The following is a 17,198-nucleotide window of genomic DNA, read 5'->3' as shown; positions in this document are numbered from 1 at the left end:
CTAGAATAAAACAAGATATAACTCAAATACATTGAGAGTAGTATAAGAGTATTATGTCAAATTTAAACCTGTATAACAAATAACCTATCCCCTATAATATTCCAAAAATACAGATACATGTTAGATGAAGGTCAAAGCAACTAAAGTGAATGATAACTTTTCATAAATATGAATAATTGTATTAAAAACTAAAAAAAAACAGGCAAATAGAGATGGAGAGAAAGAAAAGAAGCTTGAACAACTGAAAAAGAACATTAAAGATGAAAAATATAGAGAGGTTTTACAGAAGCCGAGGTCTCAAAGGAAGGAAATGAATACAGAAATTTATAGCTTAACCATAATTGTTTTTAAAATAAAAACAAACAAATGAACAAAACCACACCTATAAAAGAGGTAATGGAGAACCTGTGTGCCCAGGAAAGGGGATGTCCATTTCATTCAACATTTATTCAGAATCTCAAAACCTACTTTCTCAGTGTAAAGCTAACGTTATACATTATTCAATTTTATATTCTCCCCAGTGACTTATATAGTAATATAGTAGATGTTTAATTAATGTTTGCTCTCGGTTTTCAAGGGCTCTGAAACAAACTCTAACACAGATGTAAGGATTATTGGATGAATGAGAAACAGAATTGAAAGAAATTGGGAAAGAACAAGATCTCTGAGCTTTCATTACCTTGGATTGGTTATTGCAAGCCCTTTTTTAAATTTAATTTTAAACAGCAATGTCTACACAAAAATGCAGAATTTTGGCTGGGCACAATGGCTCACACCTGTAATCCCGGCACTTTCAGAGGCCAAGGCGGTGGATCACCTGAGGTCAGGAGTTTGAGACCAGCCTGGCCAACACAGTAAAACTCCATCTCTACTAAAAATACAAAAAATTAGCCGGGCGTGGTGGCAGGCGCCTGTAATTCCAGCTATTTGGGAGGCTGAGGCAGGAGAATCGCTTGAACCCAGGAGGTGGAGGCTGCGGTGAGCTGACATCGCACCACTGCACTCCAGCCTGGGCAATAAGAGCGAAACTCCATCTCAAAAAAAAAAAAAAAGGCAGATTTTTTTTTGCACAGACAGAAATTAATGCTGAACAGAAGTAGTAATATAAGGAAGAAACTTCCATGAACCTACATTCATGCAGATCATCTTTAGATAAAAAAATGCTTCCATTTTTCCCTTCGTGTTTTCAGATAACAGATAATTATAAAGCTATGTACTTATGTTGTCTACGTTTTATAAAGACTGTTATGTCAACAACAAAAAATATAATACACTTTCATGTGAAGTACTCTTTCATTAAACTAATAATAAGCTTTAAGGTTCTCATAATAAATAATTTCTATTTCTAAAATAGGATACCTGTAATACAAAATGTAAATTCCCAAAAAGGTCTCCTAACTAGTATATGAGAAATAATGCATAAGGCAATTTCAATAACCCAGCTAGTAACTGGTTCCTTCATTCCGAAGAGACAGTAATTTGGAACCAAATCAAAATAATATTTTTCTTTATATATTCTTTTTTCTTTTCTTTTTTTTTGGGGGGCAGTGTGGGGCACAGGGTCTCACTCTGTCACCCAGACTGGAGTGTAGTGATGTAATCATAGCTCACTGCAGCCTTGAACTCCTGAGCTCAAGGGATCCTCCTGCCTCAGCCTCCCAAGTAGCTAGGACTGCAGGCACATGCAACCACCACATCCAGCTAACTTTTAAAAATGTTTGTAAAGACAGAGTCTCTATGTTGCCTAGCTGGTCTTGAACTCCTGGCTTCAAGCAATCCTCCTCCCTCAGCTCCCCAAAGTGCTGGGATTACAGGTATGAAACACCATGCCCAGCTTATTTTTCTATATTTTAAGATATCTACTCTGTTAAGTAGAAGTACTTAACAAAGGATTGTATGTTTTTGCTTAAATTGTACAAATAAGGAAGTATAATGGTTTGCTCACAATAAAGATAACAAGACAGTTTTAGAAATGAGGACATTATATAACACTCCCCTACACTTTAAGGATGGAGATAGAAGATGAAAATGTGTGCCACAGTTTCAAAATGAATATAAAATTATTTATAGTACTAAATAATTTTAAACCTCTAAAAATAATGCAAAATGTAATCTCTTATAGAACAGAAATTCAGGTATCATTAGAAAGGTAAAAAACATCATAAAAAGTTAATAAATTTGATTCATACTACTGATGAGTATCTGTAACTGACAATGTCAGACTGAGAATTTTTAATAGATACCTAAATCCAAATATTTACCTAACTGAAGTATGTTAATCAAGATTGTGATTAAATCTTAAAAAGTAAGAAGAACATCTGTAATTTTCTCTTTTAAATATTAACATGATGATTATACACCCATATATTCTACCAGTAATCTGGAAGTCAGCAATTTGACCCTATAAGTTATTATATAATATATAGAGAGAATAAAAATATATAGACTTCTAAAAAAAGTTGATGAAACATTTTATCTTCTAAAAATCTAAGTTAAATTTAAACATTTCCAGGAGTTCTCAATTCTGCTTTATCATAATATTGCAAATAAAGTCACGTTAACCCCACAAAATGGTTACTTCCTCATCTGCAAAAGCTCAAATAAGTCTGATCAAAAACATTTATGACCTCAGAAGCAGAAAGCACGAAACTACATCTACTACAACATATAAGGTTATATAATTTATTTTTAGTGTTTCTATTCAATCCGTATTTTATAGTCATCTCTTTTTAAATGTTAAGCAAAAAAATGGTATCTGAAAAAATTCACCTCATAATTAATACTAAAACTTTGTAAATTTACAATTTAAAAAGAGTACTAACAAGAAGTAGATTAAAACATACCTGGTTCATTATAGCCTTCTCTTAAGTACTGAATAAGACAAAATATAAATCTTGGAAGAACAAATTCAGACATCATCAGTAAGTCTTTAGGGACACAGGGAATATTTGAACTTGATTTAATTTGATGCCTTTTACAAAACCTGTAATGTGAAAAAGAAAAAAATTAACAGTAATGTCTAATCCGCTAAAAATATATTATTTCTATTTACAATATTCATAAATGGAATACAGGCCAATAAATCCTCCTTTATGATTTTTAAGGTACCAGATTAAAAGAATGTAATTTTAATCAGTGTTTATATAAAAAATGGCACTCAGGTATATTTTTCCCAAGAAAAGACCATACTATTAATAGTTAAATTCCAAGTAGAATACAAAACGAAAATCTCATTACAGGGCACATTTTTTTTAACTGAAATTTATTACTTTCAGGTACCACTTTATGACTTCCACTCTTTTAAACCATTAAGTACAAGTTGATCACTTCAAAAGCATTTACATTTTTCCTATTTCTAACTTATTGCATTAATGAATAGCTAAGTGATACAAAAACTTGAAGTTTATTTTAAAAGTTTATACACTGAAGTGTATACATTCCTTCTAATCTTGTTTACATTCTTTTTTTTTTTTTGGAGAGTCTTGGTCTGTCGTCCAGGCTGGAGGGCAGCAGCACAATCTCGGCTCATTGCAACCTCTGCCTCCCAGGTTCAAGCGATTCTCCCACCTCAGCCTCCCAAGTAGCTGGGACTACAGGTGTGCACCACCACACCCGCTAATTTTTTTTATTGTTAGTAGAGACGAGGTTTCACCATGGTGGTTGGCCAGGCTGGTCTCGAACTCCTGACTTCAGGTGCCTTCTCAGCCCCGTAAGCCACTGTGCCTGGCCTATATTCACTTTCAAGTATGATTGGTATGCTTAAGCAAAAATGAAGTTAACTCTTCTTTTTTTTTATTTTTCCTTAAAGTCAGGGTCTCGCTTTGTCACTCACATGCATCCTGGAAGTCCTGGGCTCAAGCAATCCTCCCACCTCAGCCTCAGGCATGTGCCACTATGCCTGGCTATTTTTTTTTTTTTTTTTTTTTTTTTGAGATGGAGTCTTGCTCTGTCGCCCAGGCTGGAGTGCAGTGGTGCAATCTCGGCTCACTGCAAGCTCCGCCTCCCGGGTTCACGCCATTCTCCTGCCTCAGCCTCTCCGTGTAGCTGGGACTACAGGCGCCCGCCACCACGCCCGGCTAATTTTTTGTATTTTTAGTAGAGACGGGGTTTCACCGTGGTCTCGATCTCCTGACCTTGTGATCCGCCCGCCTCGGCCTCCCAAAGTGCTGGGATTACAAGCATGAGCCACCGCGCCCGGCCAGCCTGGCTAATTTTTTTATTTTTACTTTTTGTAGAGACAAGGTCTTGCTACATTGTCAAGGCTGATGTACAACTCTTGGCCTCAAGCGATCCTCCAGCCTTGACCTCCCAAAGTACTGGGATTGTGAGCCACTGTGCCCCACCCTGAAGAAAACTATTCTATAGTCAACATCCAAATAATCACAAATAAGTTATTCTGTGACCAAACACATAATTACCACATTAAACATGTAAAATGCCTAGAAATAAGTAGAAGGGAAGAGAAGCTATTTAAGCTGTAAAATACAAAAGATCTGAATAAATAGAGAAAAACAACATTCCTAAACGGAAAATTTGATCTTTTTTTTTTTTTTTTTTTTTTTTTTCAAAGACAATTTTAGCCAGGCACCGTGGCTCATGCCTGTAATCCCAGCACTTTGGGAGGCCGAGGCCAGTGCATCACCGGAGGTCAGGAGTTCAAGACCAGCCTGGACAACATGGCAAAACCCCATCTCTACTAAAAATACAAAAATTAGCCGGGCATGGTGGCACGTGCCTATAGTCCCAGCTACTTGGGAGGCTGAGGCAGAAGAATTGCTTGAACCTGGGAGGCGGAGGTTGCAGTGAGCCAAGACCGTGCCACTGCACTCCAGCCTGGGTGACTGAGCGACGCTCTGTCTCAAAAAAAAATAATAATAATAAAAGACAGTTTCCCCAGGCTTAATGCCATTAGATTTACATCCCAACAGAATTAATCACAAACTAATTCTAAAGTTCAAATGTAAGATCATATTTGTGAAAAACACCATTAAAGCCTGAAAAAAAATGGTTAATGATAATGAACTGGACCTTAAAGCACAGTATAAAATTATTTTAATTAAAATTCTGTGGTAATGTGCTAACATCAATGGACCACAATGGGCCGGACATGGTGGCTCATGCCTATAATCCCAGCATGTTGGGAGGCCAAGGCTGAAGGATCACTTGAGGCCAGGAGTTCAAAACCAGCCTAGGTGACATAGCAAGACCCAGTCTACCAAAAAAACTTTAATAATTTAAAATGAACAATAATGAAGTCCAGAGAAAGAACATACAAATTTGTGATAAATGTGACATCTCAAATCAATATGGTGGGAAGAAGACTTAATAAACTACTTTAGAACAAAATTTACTATTATTTAAATGCAGGAAGCAAATTTGATTCCTATCTTATACTATATACAAAATATATTCCAGAATACATTAAAAATAAAATTTAAGAAATGGAGCCTGGAAGATAATTTACTATTTTCCTACATTATCTCAGAATATAGAAAGCCTAAGTTAAGACTTAAAACTAAAAGCCACAAAAGTTAAGAAAAAAGACTGACTATGCAAATCAAAAGCTTCTACATAGAAGACAGTAACAAACTGGAAAAAATATTTACAATATATAAATGAGATAAAAGATTAATAGCTATGATTACAAACTCTCAAAAATGGATAAGAAAAATAAAAGAATTCAATAGAAAAATCAAGCAAGGTCATGAACAATTCACAAAACAAGTACCAAACAGCCAATAAACAAATGGAAAGATGCTCCCGTTTTCTCTAATAAAGCAATGAATTTTATTAAAACAAAAAATGAATAACTGGAGAAACCATTTTGTGATATCTAGTGAAATAACTGACGCATGCAATGGAGCCATTAGAGGAAAGCTTGAGGGGAAATTTTCACTACAGTTACTTACAGTTCTTCAGTTAATTACAGTTAATTTTATTAGGTGTGATAACAATATTGTGGTTATATAAGAAAAATATCTGACTATTACATCCTTATCAATCTGCTGGGTGAGGTGGCTCACGTCCTTAATCCCAACACTTTAGGAGGCTGAGGTGGGCAGACTGCTTGAGGTCAGGAGTTCAAGACCAGCCTGGCCAACATGGTGAAGCACCATCTCTACTAAAAAATACAAAACATTAGCCAGGCATGGTGGCACATGCCTGTAGTCCTAGCTACTCAGGAGTCTGAGGCAGGAGAATCACTTGAACCCGGGAGGCGGAGGTTGCAGTGAGCTGAGATCATGCCACTGCACTCAAGCCTAGGTGACAGAGCAAAACTCCGTCTCAAAAAAAAAACAAAAAAAACCTTATCAATCTTAGTATCACCAGAAGTTTAAAAAAAAAAAAAAGCAGAGAGACTGTGATGTGAGTAAAGCACACAACACCATTTATGAAATGTTCTTATCAAACAAACTGAACTTGAATGACACCATGTCTCCAGAGCTAACTTCCATTTACGAGAAGTATGGGAGATAAAGGAACACGTTAAATGACACCACAAAAAAGCAAATAGACAAATGGAGAATGTGAGACATTATACAGGACAACTGACCCAGTTTCTGTAACCTGTCAGTGACAGAGGGGAATAAAGAGGTACCAGGGCTACTCTAGGTTAAAAGAGGCTTGAGACACCCAATAAGCACATACAATACGTAAACCAATTCTAACAAACCAACTCTGAAAGGAATTTTTGAAAGGCATTTTTTAGTCTTTCAAAAAGGAAATTCCTTTCCAAGGGAATCTGATTATAAACTGGGTACTAGTTCATTACAGTTGATTTTATTAGTGTGATAATGCCATCGTGGTTATACAAGAAAATGTTCATGGTTATTTGGTGATACAGGAATTATTTTATGTGGGTGTGACAATAACAACACTGTGATTATCATTAAAAGTGAATTCCCGGCTGGGTGCAATGGCTCATGCCTGTAATGCCTATAATCCCAGTACTTTGGGAGGCCAAGGCGCACGGATCACTTGGTATCAGGAGTTCAAGATCAGCCTGGCCAACATGGCAAAGCCCTGTTTCTACTAAAAACACAAAACTTAGCCAGGCGTGGTGGTGTGCACAAGAATCACTTGAACCCAGGCGGTGGAGACTGCAGTGAGCTGAGATCGTGCGCCACTGCACTCCAGCCTGGATGACAGAATGGGACTGTCTTAAATAAAAATAAAAAATTTAAAAAAAGTAAATTCCCTGTCTTTTAGACAGAGACAGGGATTTACAGATGAAACCCTCTAATACATGGGACCTGCTTCAAAATAATCTGGTGAGATAAAGGGAAGTAGATGGGAGTTTACCAAGAGCAGCTCTGAATTGCTACTTGTTGAAACTGAGAGATACATGAGGTTTCATTGTTATGTTCATGAAACAGAATACAGATAGATATCAAAGTCAATAAAGTATTCTCTTCTGATGTTTAAAGAATTCATTTAAAAGATTGTAATTTAAATTTGTCTTTCAGTCAAAAATGACACCAAGGGATATTTTCCCTAATAAAAAGATCATACTAGTTAGGTTCATTGTGCTGACTGCTTTTATATATGTTTTAAATTTTCTATACTAAAAAACTAAAGATCTTAAAAAGAAAAAAATCCCTACTCTTTAAAGATGAATGCTGAAGTATGTCTGGGTAAAACAACATGATTTGGGGGAGTTGCTTTAAAATACTTCCACGAAAGGGAAAAAAGAGCAGTTGAAGCAAATGTGGCTACAATCTTTAAAAATGTTGAGTCTGCATGATTGGCACAGGAAGGTTCAACACCCTATTGTATTTAACTTTGCATATGTTTGGAAATTTTCATAATATAAAAACAGTTTTTGATCTTGCAGATCAGGAAAGATTCACTTTACTAATTCATTGAAAGCATGTTCAGAAATTTTTGTTGTACACATGGAAGTGTAAACAGGTTGAGTTTTTGGTGGCACTTGACCATATCTATTAAAATTGTAAATGTTCGTAACACAAGCTTAGCATTTCTATTTCCACGAATTTATTATACAGAAATACTCCTAAATATACTTGCAAAGATATTCATTACACCTCCATTTACAATATAAAAAGGTTAAAAATGCATGCATTTAATCATAGAAGAAAAGTGAACCAAACTATGGCAGATCCATAACATATTTTGATTTTTACAAAAATGAGGTGGATCTAATAAGCACTAAAGTATAATTATATCTAAGATAAATTAAGTGAGAAATGAATTGTATATACATTTAATCTCTTCTATAAATACAATTTTGGAGAAGGGGAAACAAATGTTAATATACATAAGAAGAAAAATATTTTCAGAAATATATACCAAACTTTGTAGAAATTAACTGAGGGTATGATATGATACACTTCTACTTATGATGTTAATACTATGTATAATGTTTGAATTTTATATAACAAACATACATACAACTTTGTAATCAAAAGGAAAAATTTAAACCAAAAACAAAAAATAAGTTATGCCATACATTTGGTTTTACCTCCACAATTTAAAACATCATTGGAATTCTTTTTTGCTTCAAGGACCCCTTTGAGAATCTAATGAAAGTTACAACTCTTAAGAAAATATATACATAAATACAAAATAAAATTTAGCATGTTCACACTCTGCTGAAGTCTATCTATCCTTCAGGTAGGTCTTTTAATTGTTAGGTCAGCAGATTACAGTGCAGAGATGGATTTTCCTTGGTCCTCAAGGCAGACACACAGGCAGAGCCTGGGCAGCCTCCTCAGTTGCCTCTGTGTCCCATCCAAATACTATTTTCCACATCTGCCATATTATGATAAAGGTTAGGAGGCATTACACCTTAAGGTTCAAACCTTGATTTAAAAGAAAAAATGAATTTAAGAACTTCTTCCAGTCCCGGCGCGGTCACTCACGCCTGTAATCCCAGTACTTTGGGAAGCCGAGGTGGGCGAATCACTTGAGATCAGGAGTTCAAGACCAGCCTGGCCAACATGGTGAAACCCCATCTCTACTAAAAATACAAAAATTAGCTAGGCATGGTGGCGTACGCCTGTAATCCCAGCTATTCAGGAAGCTGAGGTAGGAGAATCGCTTGAATCCAGGAGGCGGAGGTTGCAGTGGGCTGATATCTCGCCACTGCACACTCCAGCCTGGATGACAGAGCAAGACTTCATCTCAAAAAAAAAAAGAAAAAAAAAAAAAAAAAAAAACTTCTTCCAGCTGGGACACACAATATCTAAATAAAATCAAGTACACTTTCTAAAAGCTGTATTTCCATAAAAGTTTTTTTGTTTTTTGTTTTGTTTTTTTCCTTTTGAGACACAATCTCACTCTGTTGCCCAGGCTGGAGAAAAACAAGTACACGTTTTAAAAGCTGTATTCCCATAAAAGCTTTTTTTTTTTTTTTTATGAGGCACAGTCTCACTCTGTTGCCCAGGCTGGAGTGCAGTGGCACCATAGCGGCTCACTGCAACCTCTGCCTCCCGGGTTCAAGCGATTCTCCTGAGTCAACCTCCCGAGTAGCTGGGACTACAGGCACGCACCACCAGGCCCATCTAATTTTTTGTATTTTTAGTAGAGATGGGGTTTCGCCACCTTGGCCAGGTTGGTCTCGAACTCCTGTCCTCAGGTGATGCACCGGCCTCAGCTTCCCACAGTGCTGGGATTACAGGCGTGAGCCACCGTGCCCAGCCTGTAAAAGCTTGTAAAGATAAAAGAGAACGTGGCCTGTGTGACAGATTAGAGAGCTAGCTGTGATCAAAGACAACTTAATTAAGAAGCCTGTAAGCATAAATGTGAAGGAGAGAGAATGGATGAAAGGAAAGCCAGGACAGAAGAATAGGAAAACATAATTGGGCACAAAACTGAAGGATGCAATAAAAGAACTGAGAGCTGGAAAGCAGAAAGAGAAAGGATTAGAAAGCACAGAAAGCTCTCTTGGACACTTTGTGCAGGAAAGAAACCAATTCCAAAAAGCAACTGGGTGGAGTAAAGAAAAATTTGAACAGAGTACCAAGTAGCTAAGCCAAAGGAACAGCAAGAATGGTCTAAGTAATTTCAAGACTGAGGTTACAGAAGTGTATCAGAAGACTGGAGATTAAAAACTTAATGGTCAAAAAAGTAAAAAAATCAAACTCTGGGAACTAGTGTGAGTACGGCAGAACTGTCCAATGTGGATGTAATATACTGTGAGACTGATGAACAATACTGGTTTTTGTAATTCAGGCTGAGCATAGTGTGGGGACTGACCATTTAACATAGCAGATGCTCAATAAAGAACTGATAATATGCAGTTCAAGGCAGGAAGATTGCCTGAGCCCAGGAATTCATGACCAGCTTGGGCAATATAGCATGACTCTGTCTCTTAAAAAAATCTTTTTAAAAATTACTATTAATATTTTATCAAGTCTTAGAAAAAGACTTGCTGAAACAAAGACTTAATTAATAGTAGAACAAAAAAAAATTTTTTTATTTTGAGACAGAGTCTCACTGTTGCGCAGGCTGGAGTGCCTTGGTGCCATCTCAGCTCACCACAGCCTCCAACTCCCGGATTAAAGCAATTCTCCTGCCTCGGTCTCCAGAGTAGCTGGGATTACAGGCATGTGCCATGACGCCCAGCTAATTCTTGTTTTCTTTTTTTTTGAGACGGAGTCTCGCTCTGTCACCCCAGCTGGAGTGCAGTGGTGCGATCTTGGCTCACTGCAAGCTCCGTCCCAGGTTCAAGCCATTCTCCTGCCTCAGCCTTCCGAGTAGCTGGGACTACAGGTGCCAGCCACCATGCCCAGCTAATTTTTTTGTATTTTTTTTAGAAGAGACGGGGTTTCACCATGTTACCAGGATGGTCTCAATCTCCTGACCTCGTGATCTGCCCACCTCAGCCTCCCAAAGTGCTGGGGTTACAGGTGTGAGCCACCGTGCCTGGCCTTCTTTTATATTTTTAGTAGAGATGGGGTTTTGCCTGGCCATGTTGGCCAGGCTGGTCTCAAACTCCTGACCTCAAGTGATCTGCCTGCCTCGGCCTCCCAAAGTGCTGGGATTACAGGCGTGAGACACTGTGCCTGGCCAACAAAATTATTTTAAGGGCATCCAATTGAATAATAATCTGCGACCCATTTAATAATCCCAGTTGTTCAAATTTTTTTTGAAGAGCTACTACATGCCTCGCACCTAGGCCTTGGGAATATAGAGGCCTTGTCCTCATAGAGCTAACTTTCTGAGGCAGGAGGAAAGAGAGAAACAAGAAAATAAATTATGGAAATATCTGACAGTAATAAATTATATGAAATTATTTCTAGCCTGGGCAACACTGTAAAACCCCATCCCTACAAAAAATACAAAACTTAGCCAGATGTGGTGGCGTGCACCTGTAATCCCAGCTACTCAGGAGGCTGACGTAGGAAGATCACTTGAACCTGGGCACAGAAGGTTGCGGTGAGCCAAGATCATCCTACTGCACTCCATTCTGGATGACAGAGTGAGATCCCGTCTCAAAAAAGAAGAAAAGAAAAGAAAAGAAAGTATTTGACAGCACCATACATAAAAAGTATCCATGGGGCTCCTTTAGATTGGGTTTGTCAGGGAAGGCCTTTCTGAAGAGGTGATATTTAGGCTACAGGCCAAAATGACATGGAAGTAGGCTAGGCATGCAAAGCTCTGGGGGAGGTTAAAGGAGAAAGTTTGCTATTTTCACTTTGTGAGTTTAGATTGTGCCAATTCAACCATCAAGAAATTTACTCCATTTATAACACCTAAATTGATCCTAAAATTCATGTCACTTCATCAGCAATGAACTACGGCTACAGGTAGAACCAATAAGTCAAGTGAGCTAACCAAAAGACACCAGTAAAATCAGTCAAAGACCTGACAAATGAAACTGCATATAAACATGTATTAACAATCTCTCCCCAAGTGAACAAGAGAAGAGCTTTCTAGACAACTGGTATAGCTCCAAATTAAAAATGAGGCAGGAAGTAATACATTCACATTAGCAGTTCATAGGTCACGGATAACTTTCTTCAAGGAACCCAACAGATTTGCAAGATTAAGAAGGTTAAATAGTCCTTAGTGGGGAAGGATGTTACAGCAATAATAGAATGATCAAATAGAACTAAAAAAAACTAGACAAAATGACTTCTCTAAATTTTGTTTGACATCATCTTTTTAAAATTTTTCACTGAAGCATAACTGATAAAAAATTGCCTAAAAGGTTACATATGCAACTCAACGAAATATCACTGAATGAACATACTCATGTAAATGGCAATTCAAGATCAAGAAACAGGGCCGGGCACAGTGGCTCACACTTGTAATCCCAGCACTTTGGGAGGCCGAGGCGGGTGGATCACGAGGTCAGGAGATCGAGACCATGGTGAAACCCCATCTCTACTAAAAATACAAAAAATTAGCCAGGCGTGGTGGCGGGCACCTGTAGTCCCAGCTACTCGGAGAGGCTGAGGCAGGAGAATGGCGTGACAGAGCGAGACTCCGTCTCAAAAAAAAAAAAAAAAGAAAAAAAAAGATCAAGAAACAGAACATTACCCCCAGAAACTCTCCTTATGATTCCTCTGAAATCAAATTTAAATGACTAAAAGTAAATTTCCTGGACTGTGGGAGAAGTAGAGGAGAGAGGAAACAAAAGGGGAGGCGGGGGTTCTGGTAGTCTATTTGCAAGTTACTGATATTTGGTGGGGAGAAGGAGGGCAAGGAGAGGCCAACTCAAATAACGAAACCACATTTTTCAAGAATTTGAAAAGTATGTGAGATAATAAGCTCCCCTACAAATAAGCCCTTGGCAAGAACATCCCATTCTCAACTTACTACACACATTACACACTATTTTGCAACAAATTATACACATACACATTATTCTGCATATAATTTTGGATAATTCATAGAGATTCCTGGAGAGTCATACCCCCCCATGTTAAAAGCCCTGATGCTATAATCTGTGCCCTTCATCTGACAGGTGGGAAGATCTCAGGAACATTAAATGACACCTTTGACTAAACTTTAACAAAATTATCAAAAGATATTTAGGATAACAAATCTAAAATGACATAAAAGGCATACCATAAACATATATGATATCTACCTAAACCAATCTATATATTTAATATGACCCAGTGAAAATAACAATAAGGAATAAACAAGCTGATTCTGAAGTTTATATGGAAAAATAAGCAAGAATCACTAAGAAAGTTCAGAAAAACAAGAGTAATAAAAGTGAAGTAGCTTTATCAGAGATGAAAACTTATTTTAAAGTTGAAATCATCAGAAGTATTGATCCCAGCCGAAGTGAGGAGCGCCTCTGCCCAGCCGCCCCGTCTGGGAAGAAGTTAGGAGCGCCTCTGCCCGGCCGCCCAGTCTGGGAAGAAGTGAGGAGCGTCTCTGCCCAGCCGCCCTGTCTGGGAAGAAATGAGCAGCGCGTCTACCCGGTCGCCCCATCTGGGAAGTGAGGAGCGCCTCTGCCCGGCCGCCCCGTCTGGGAAGTGAGGAGCGCCTCTGTCCGGCCGCCCCATCTGGGATGTGGGGAGCGCCTCTGCCCGACTGCCCCGTCTGGGAGGTCTACCAGGGAGGCCAGAAGCAATGTGGGGGCTGGACGTGGTGGCTCACGCCTGTGGTCCCAGCACTCTGGGGGGCCGAGGCGGGTTGATCACTTCAGGCTAGGAGTTCGAGACCAGTCTGGCCAACATGGCGAAACATATGAAAAATACAACAGACAAACCAACCAACCAACCCAGTGACAACAAAACAGGTCTACCCTGGAGTCATACTCTAATTTTTTCTATTTTCCTCCCTTTCTGATCCTTTATCCCACTTTCTTCTTCTTCCTCTTCCTTCTCCTTCTTCTTTGTCAAATAGAGGAGTGAATTATTATCACTGATCCATATAAAGTCCCTCTCTCATTTATTTTAATTCCCACCCCCCATTTCTATTCCCCGACTTCCCATGTGCAACCTTCCTAATATGTTTGATACGCATCCTTTTGTTTGTATGTATTTTTAGAAAATGTTTATTGTTTTGTGTGCAAAAAAAAATAATAAAAAAAAAAAAGAAGAAGTATTGATCCCAGCCTTTAGGAAGCTAACATTCTGTAGGACAGAGATAGACAATGATGATGAATACAATTAAGTAAACTACAAAGCAGAGAAAGGGAGATCAGAAATTCAGCTCCAAATTCACCTATACATATTCCTGGGCCATTTTTCTAAATATACATTTCTACATCGCTAATAGGAAGGACTAAAGTACAGCTCCATCCCATGTCTAAAACTGTTAGATAAATTCTAAGAACGAAAAGAAAAAACTTTAAATTCCATCTACACAGGTTTCAATGTTATTTAGTGGGCCCTGAAGTACCAGAAAAAAAAAATTTATGAAAACTAAAAATTTTAAATTAAATTACAGCATGCACATAAGATCAGAAAACTTGAAAGTAAAAATAGAGATGTTGTAAATCTATTAAACTATTAAGACAGTAAATATACATTGAAACCTTGAAGCAGAAACAAACAATATGGTTATGGTACATGAAAAATAATATGGGTCCAGAAATAGAACCAAATAGATGTGGAATTTATAATAAAGGCAAAATTCAAATTTATGCAGAAAACAGGGCTTAATCAGAGAAATGATACTGAGATAATTGGGTAAACCAGCAAAGTTGGGGGTAGGCGGGAGGAACCTCCTCACATCTTATACCTTGATAATAAATTCCTAACATATGAAAAAGGTAAACGTAAAATGTAAAATCATTAGAGTTCTAGAAACAACTTGGTGTGGGGAGAGTTACTTAATAATTGTGTAGAAGAGACAGCTTAAGTATGACAAAACCTAGAAGCCACTAGATTTTAATAACTACATAAACATAAAAGAGTAATAAACATAAAATTAATAAACATAAAAATTGACAAGAAAAAATTTCTGTATAAAAATAAATGCCCATGGGCTTTTGTTTTTCTTTTTTCTTTCTTTTTTTTTTTTTGAGATGGAGTCTTGCTCTGTCACCTAGGCTTGAGTGCAGTGGTGCGATCTTGGCTCACTGCAACCTCCGCATCCCAGGTTCCAACAATTCTCCTGCCTCAGGCTCCCAAGTAGCTGGGATTACAGGCGCTGCCACTACGCCCAGCTAATTTTTGTATTTTTAGTAGAGACAGGGTTTCACCATGTTGGCCAGACTGGTCTAAAACTCCTGACCTGGTGATCCACCTGCCTCCGCCTCCCAAAGTGCTGGGATTACAGGCGTGAGCCACCACACCCAGCCAGCATTTGTTTTTGAAAAGACGAGTAGGAAAAAGGGTTTGCAACTCATAACTGGTCAAAGAGTTTGTGATGGTTAATATTGACTGTCAACTTGATTGGATACAAAAAAAAAGGAGGAAAAAATTAGCAAGATGGTAGATGTTAATAAAACTGTATCAAGAATTAAAACAACTGTGAATAGTCTAAGCATACCTACTGAAAGACAAGGATTGTCTAACTGGACTTTTTTTAAAGCAAAATCCAAATTTAAGTTAAAAGTAGAACAGAAATGTAACCAAGTACCCACATTTTTCTAAGAAAAAGAAAATATTCTTTATTATGCTTTTCTTTTCTTTCTCCATGTCTCCCTGTTCTCCACTTCCTACTTAGCCCTTTAAAATTCAATTATAACTTCTTTTTTTTTTTGTGACTGAGTCTCGCTCTGTCGCCCAGGCTGGAATGGAGTGGCACAATCTCGGCTCTCTGCAAGCTCCGCCTCCCGAGTTCATGCCATTCTCCTGCCTCAGCCTCCCGAGTAGCTGGGACCACAGGCGACCACCACCACGCCCAGCTAATTTTTTGTATTTTTTAGTAGAGACAGGGTTTCACTGTGTTCGCCAGGATGGTCTCAATCTCCTGACCTTGTGATCCACCCACCTCGGCCTCCCAAAGTGCTGGGATTACAGGCATGAGTCACTGTGCCTGGCCTCAATTATAACTTTTTACTTCCCCTTCACCTAAAACTCTTACAGGGCAAATTCACCTAAATATGTGCTTAAAAGATTTAGAGCAGGCCAGGTGCAGTGGCCCATGCCTGTAATCCCACCACTTTAGGAGGAAGAGATAGGAGGATCCCTTGAGTCAAGGAGTTCAAGACCAGCCTGGCCAATAAAGTGAGACTTTGTCTCTACAGAAAAATTTTAAAATTGGCCAAGCATGGTGGCATGTGCCTCTAGTCCCAGCTACTTGGGAGGCTAAAGTGGGAGGATTGCTTGATCCCAGGAGGGAGAGGTTGCAGTAAGCCAGTATCATGCTGCTGCACTCCAGCCTGGGTGAAAGAGTGAGGCCCTGTCTCAAAAAAACAAAAAGCTCTAGAACAAACTCTCACCCACCAGGAGACTGCCTCAAGATAAAACAGTTGACTTACAACCCAAAGTGTGTCCACTGTGAAACTCTCTCCTACTGGAAGGCTGCCTCAAGAGACAACAGTCCAGCTACAACCCAAAGTGTGCCCACTACAAAACTCTCTCCTAACCTGGAGGGTTTTTAGCCACTTTTACAACTTAATCCTGCCCACAAAGGTGTCAGCAGTCATCAGCTAGATCTCCCAGTAGATAAAGTACCAAGCCAACATGCAGATCCCCACCTGCTTCCTTCCTCTCCTGCATGCCATTTATGTTAGGCTCCCTTTTAAAAGTGCTCACTTTCTGCTCCAAAAGCAAAGCAGCATCCTTAAAGCAGGAAGCCTTCCCCTAAGCTACCTTTGGAATAAAAAGTTACTTTATACGAGACCTTGTTCTTAACTGGATTCTGCAAGTAGCAAACAAGTGAATCTGCATTTTGGTTAGAGAGAGGGATATACCATCCAAATTCTATCTGACTTAACAATATCTGACCAACTGTATAAAAAATAAGCTAAAAGTTCCTAATTTAAAAATCAGGCCAGGCACTGTGGCTCATGCCTGTAATCTCAACAGTTTGGGAGGTCAAGGTGGGTGGATCACTTGCGGTCAAGAGTTCAAGACCAGCCTGGCCAACATGGTGAAACCCCATCTCTTCTAAAAATAGAAAAACTAGCCAGGTATGTGTAGAGGAAAAGTTAAATATTAAATTTGAACTCAATTGAACGTGGACACAAACAATGGTCACCAAGTCCCAGAAGAGGTTGTGTGAGCCCCTTGAGGCGTTCATCCAGCACCATTTCGGAGAAATCTCTATTTCAATCTATTCCTATATGTTAGTTATTGAAAAACAATAGATAATCACAA

General features: G+C 38.5%; 1 protein-coding gene across 1 annotated transcript in view; it reads right to left on the bottom strand.

The window, feature by feature from the left end:
- Window positions 1–17,198, bottom strand: part of UBR3 (ubiquitin protein ligase E3 component n-recognin 3) — a 254,404-nt gene that overhangs the window by 216,419 nt on the left and 20,787 nt on the right. Inside the window, exon 2 of the mRNA XM_030802267.1 lies at window positions 2,844–2,983. Within this exon, the coding sequence (XP_030658127.1) occupies window positions 2,844–2,983 (140 nt within the window). The remainder of the gene's footprint in view (window positions 1–2,843; window positions 2,984–17,198) is intronic.

The sequence above is a fragment of the Nomascus leucogenys genome, chromosome 22a (assembly GCF_006542625.1).
Source record: "Nomascus leucogenys isolate Asia chromosome 22a, Asia_NLE_v1, whole genome shotgun sequence".
NCBI lineage: Eukaryota > Metazoa > Chordata > Mammalia > Primates > Hylobatidae > Nomascus > Nomascus leucogenys.
Note: the sequence above shows the minus strand (reverse complement) of the source record. Positions and strands in the feature narration are given on the sequence as shown.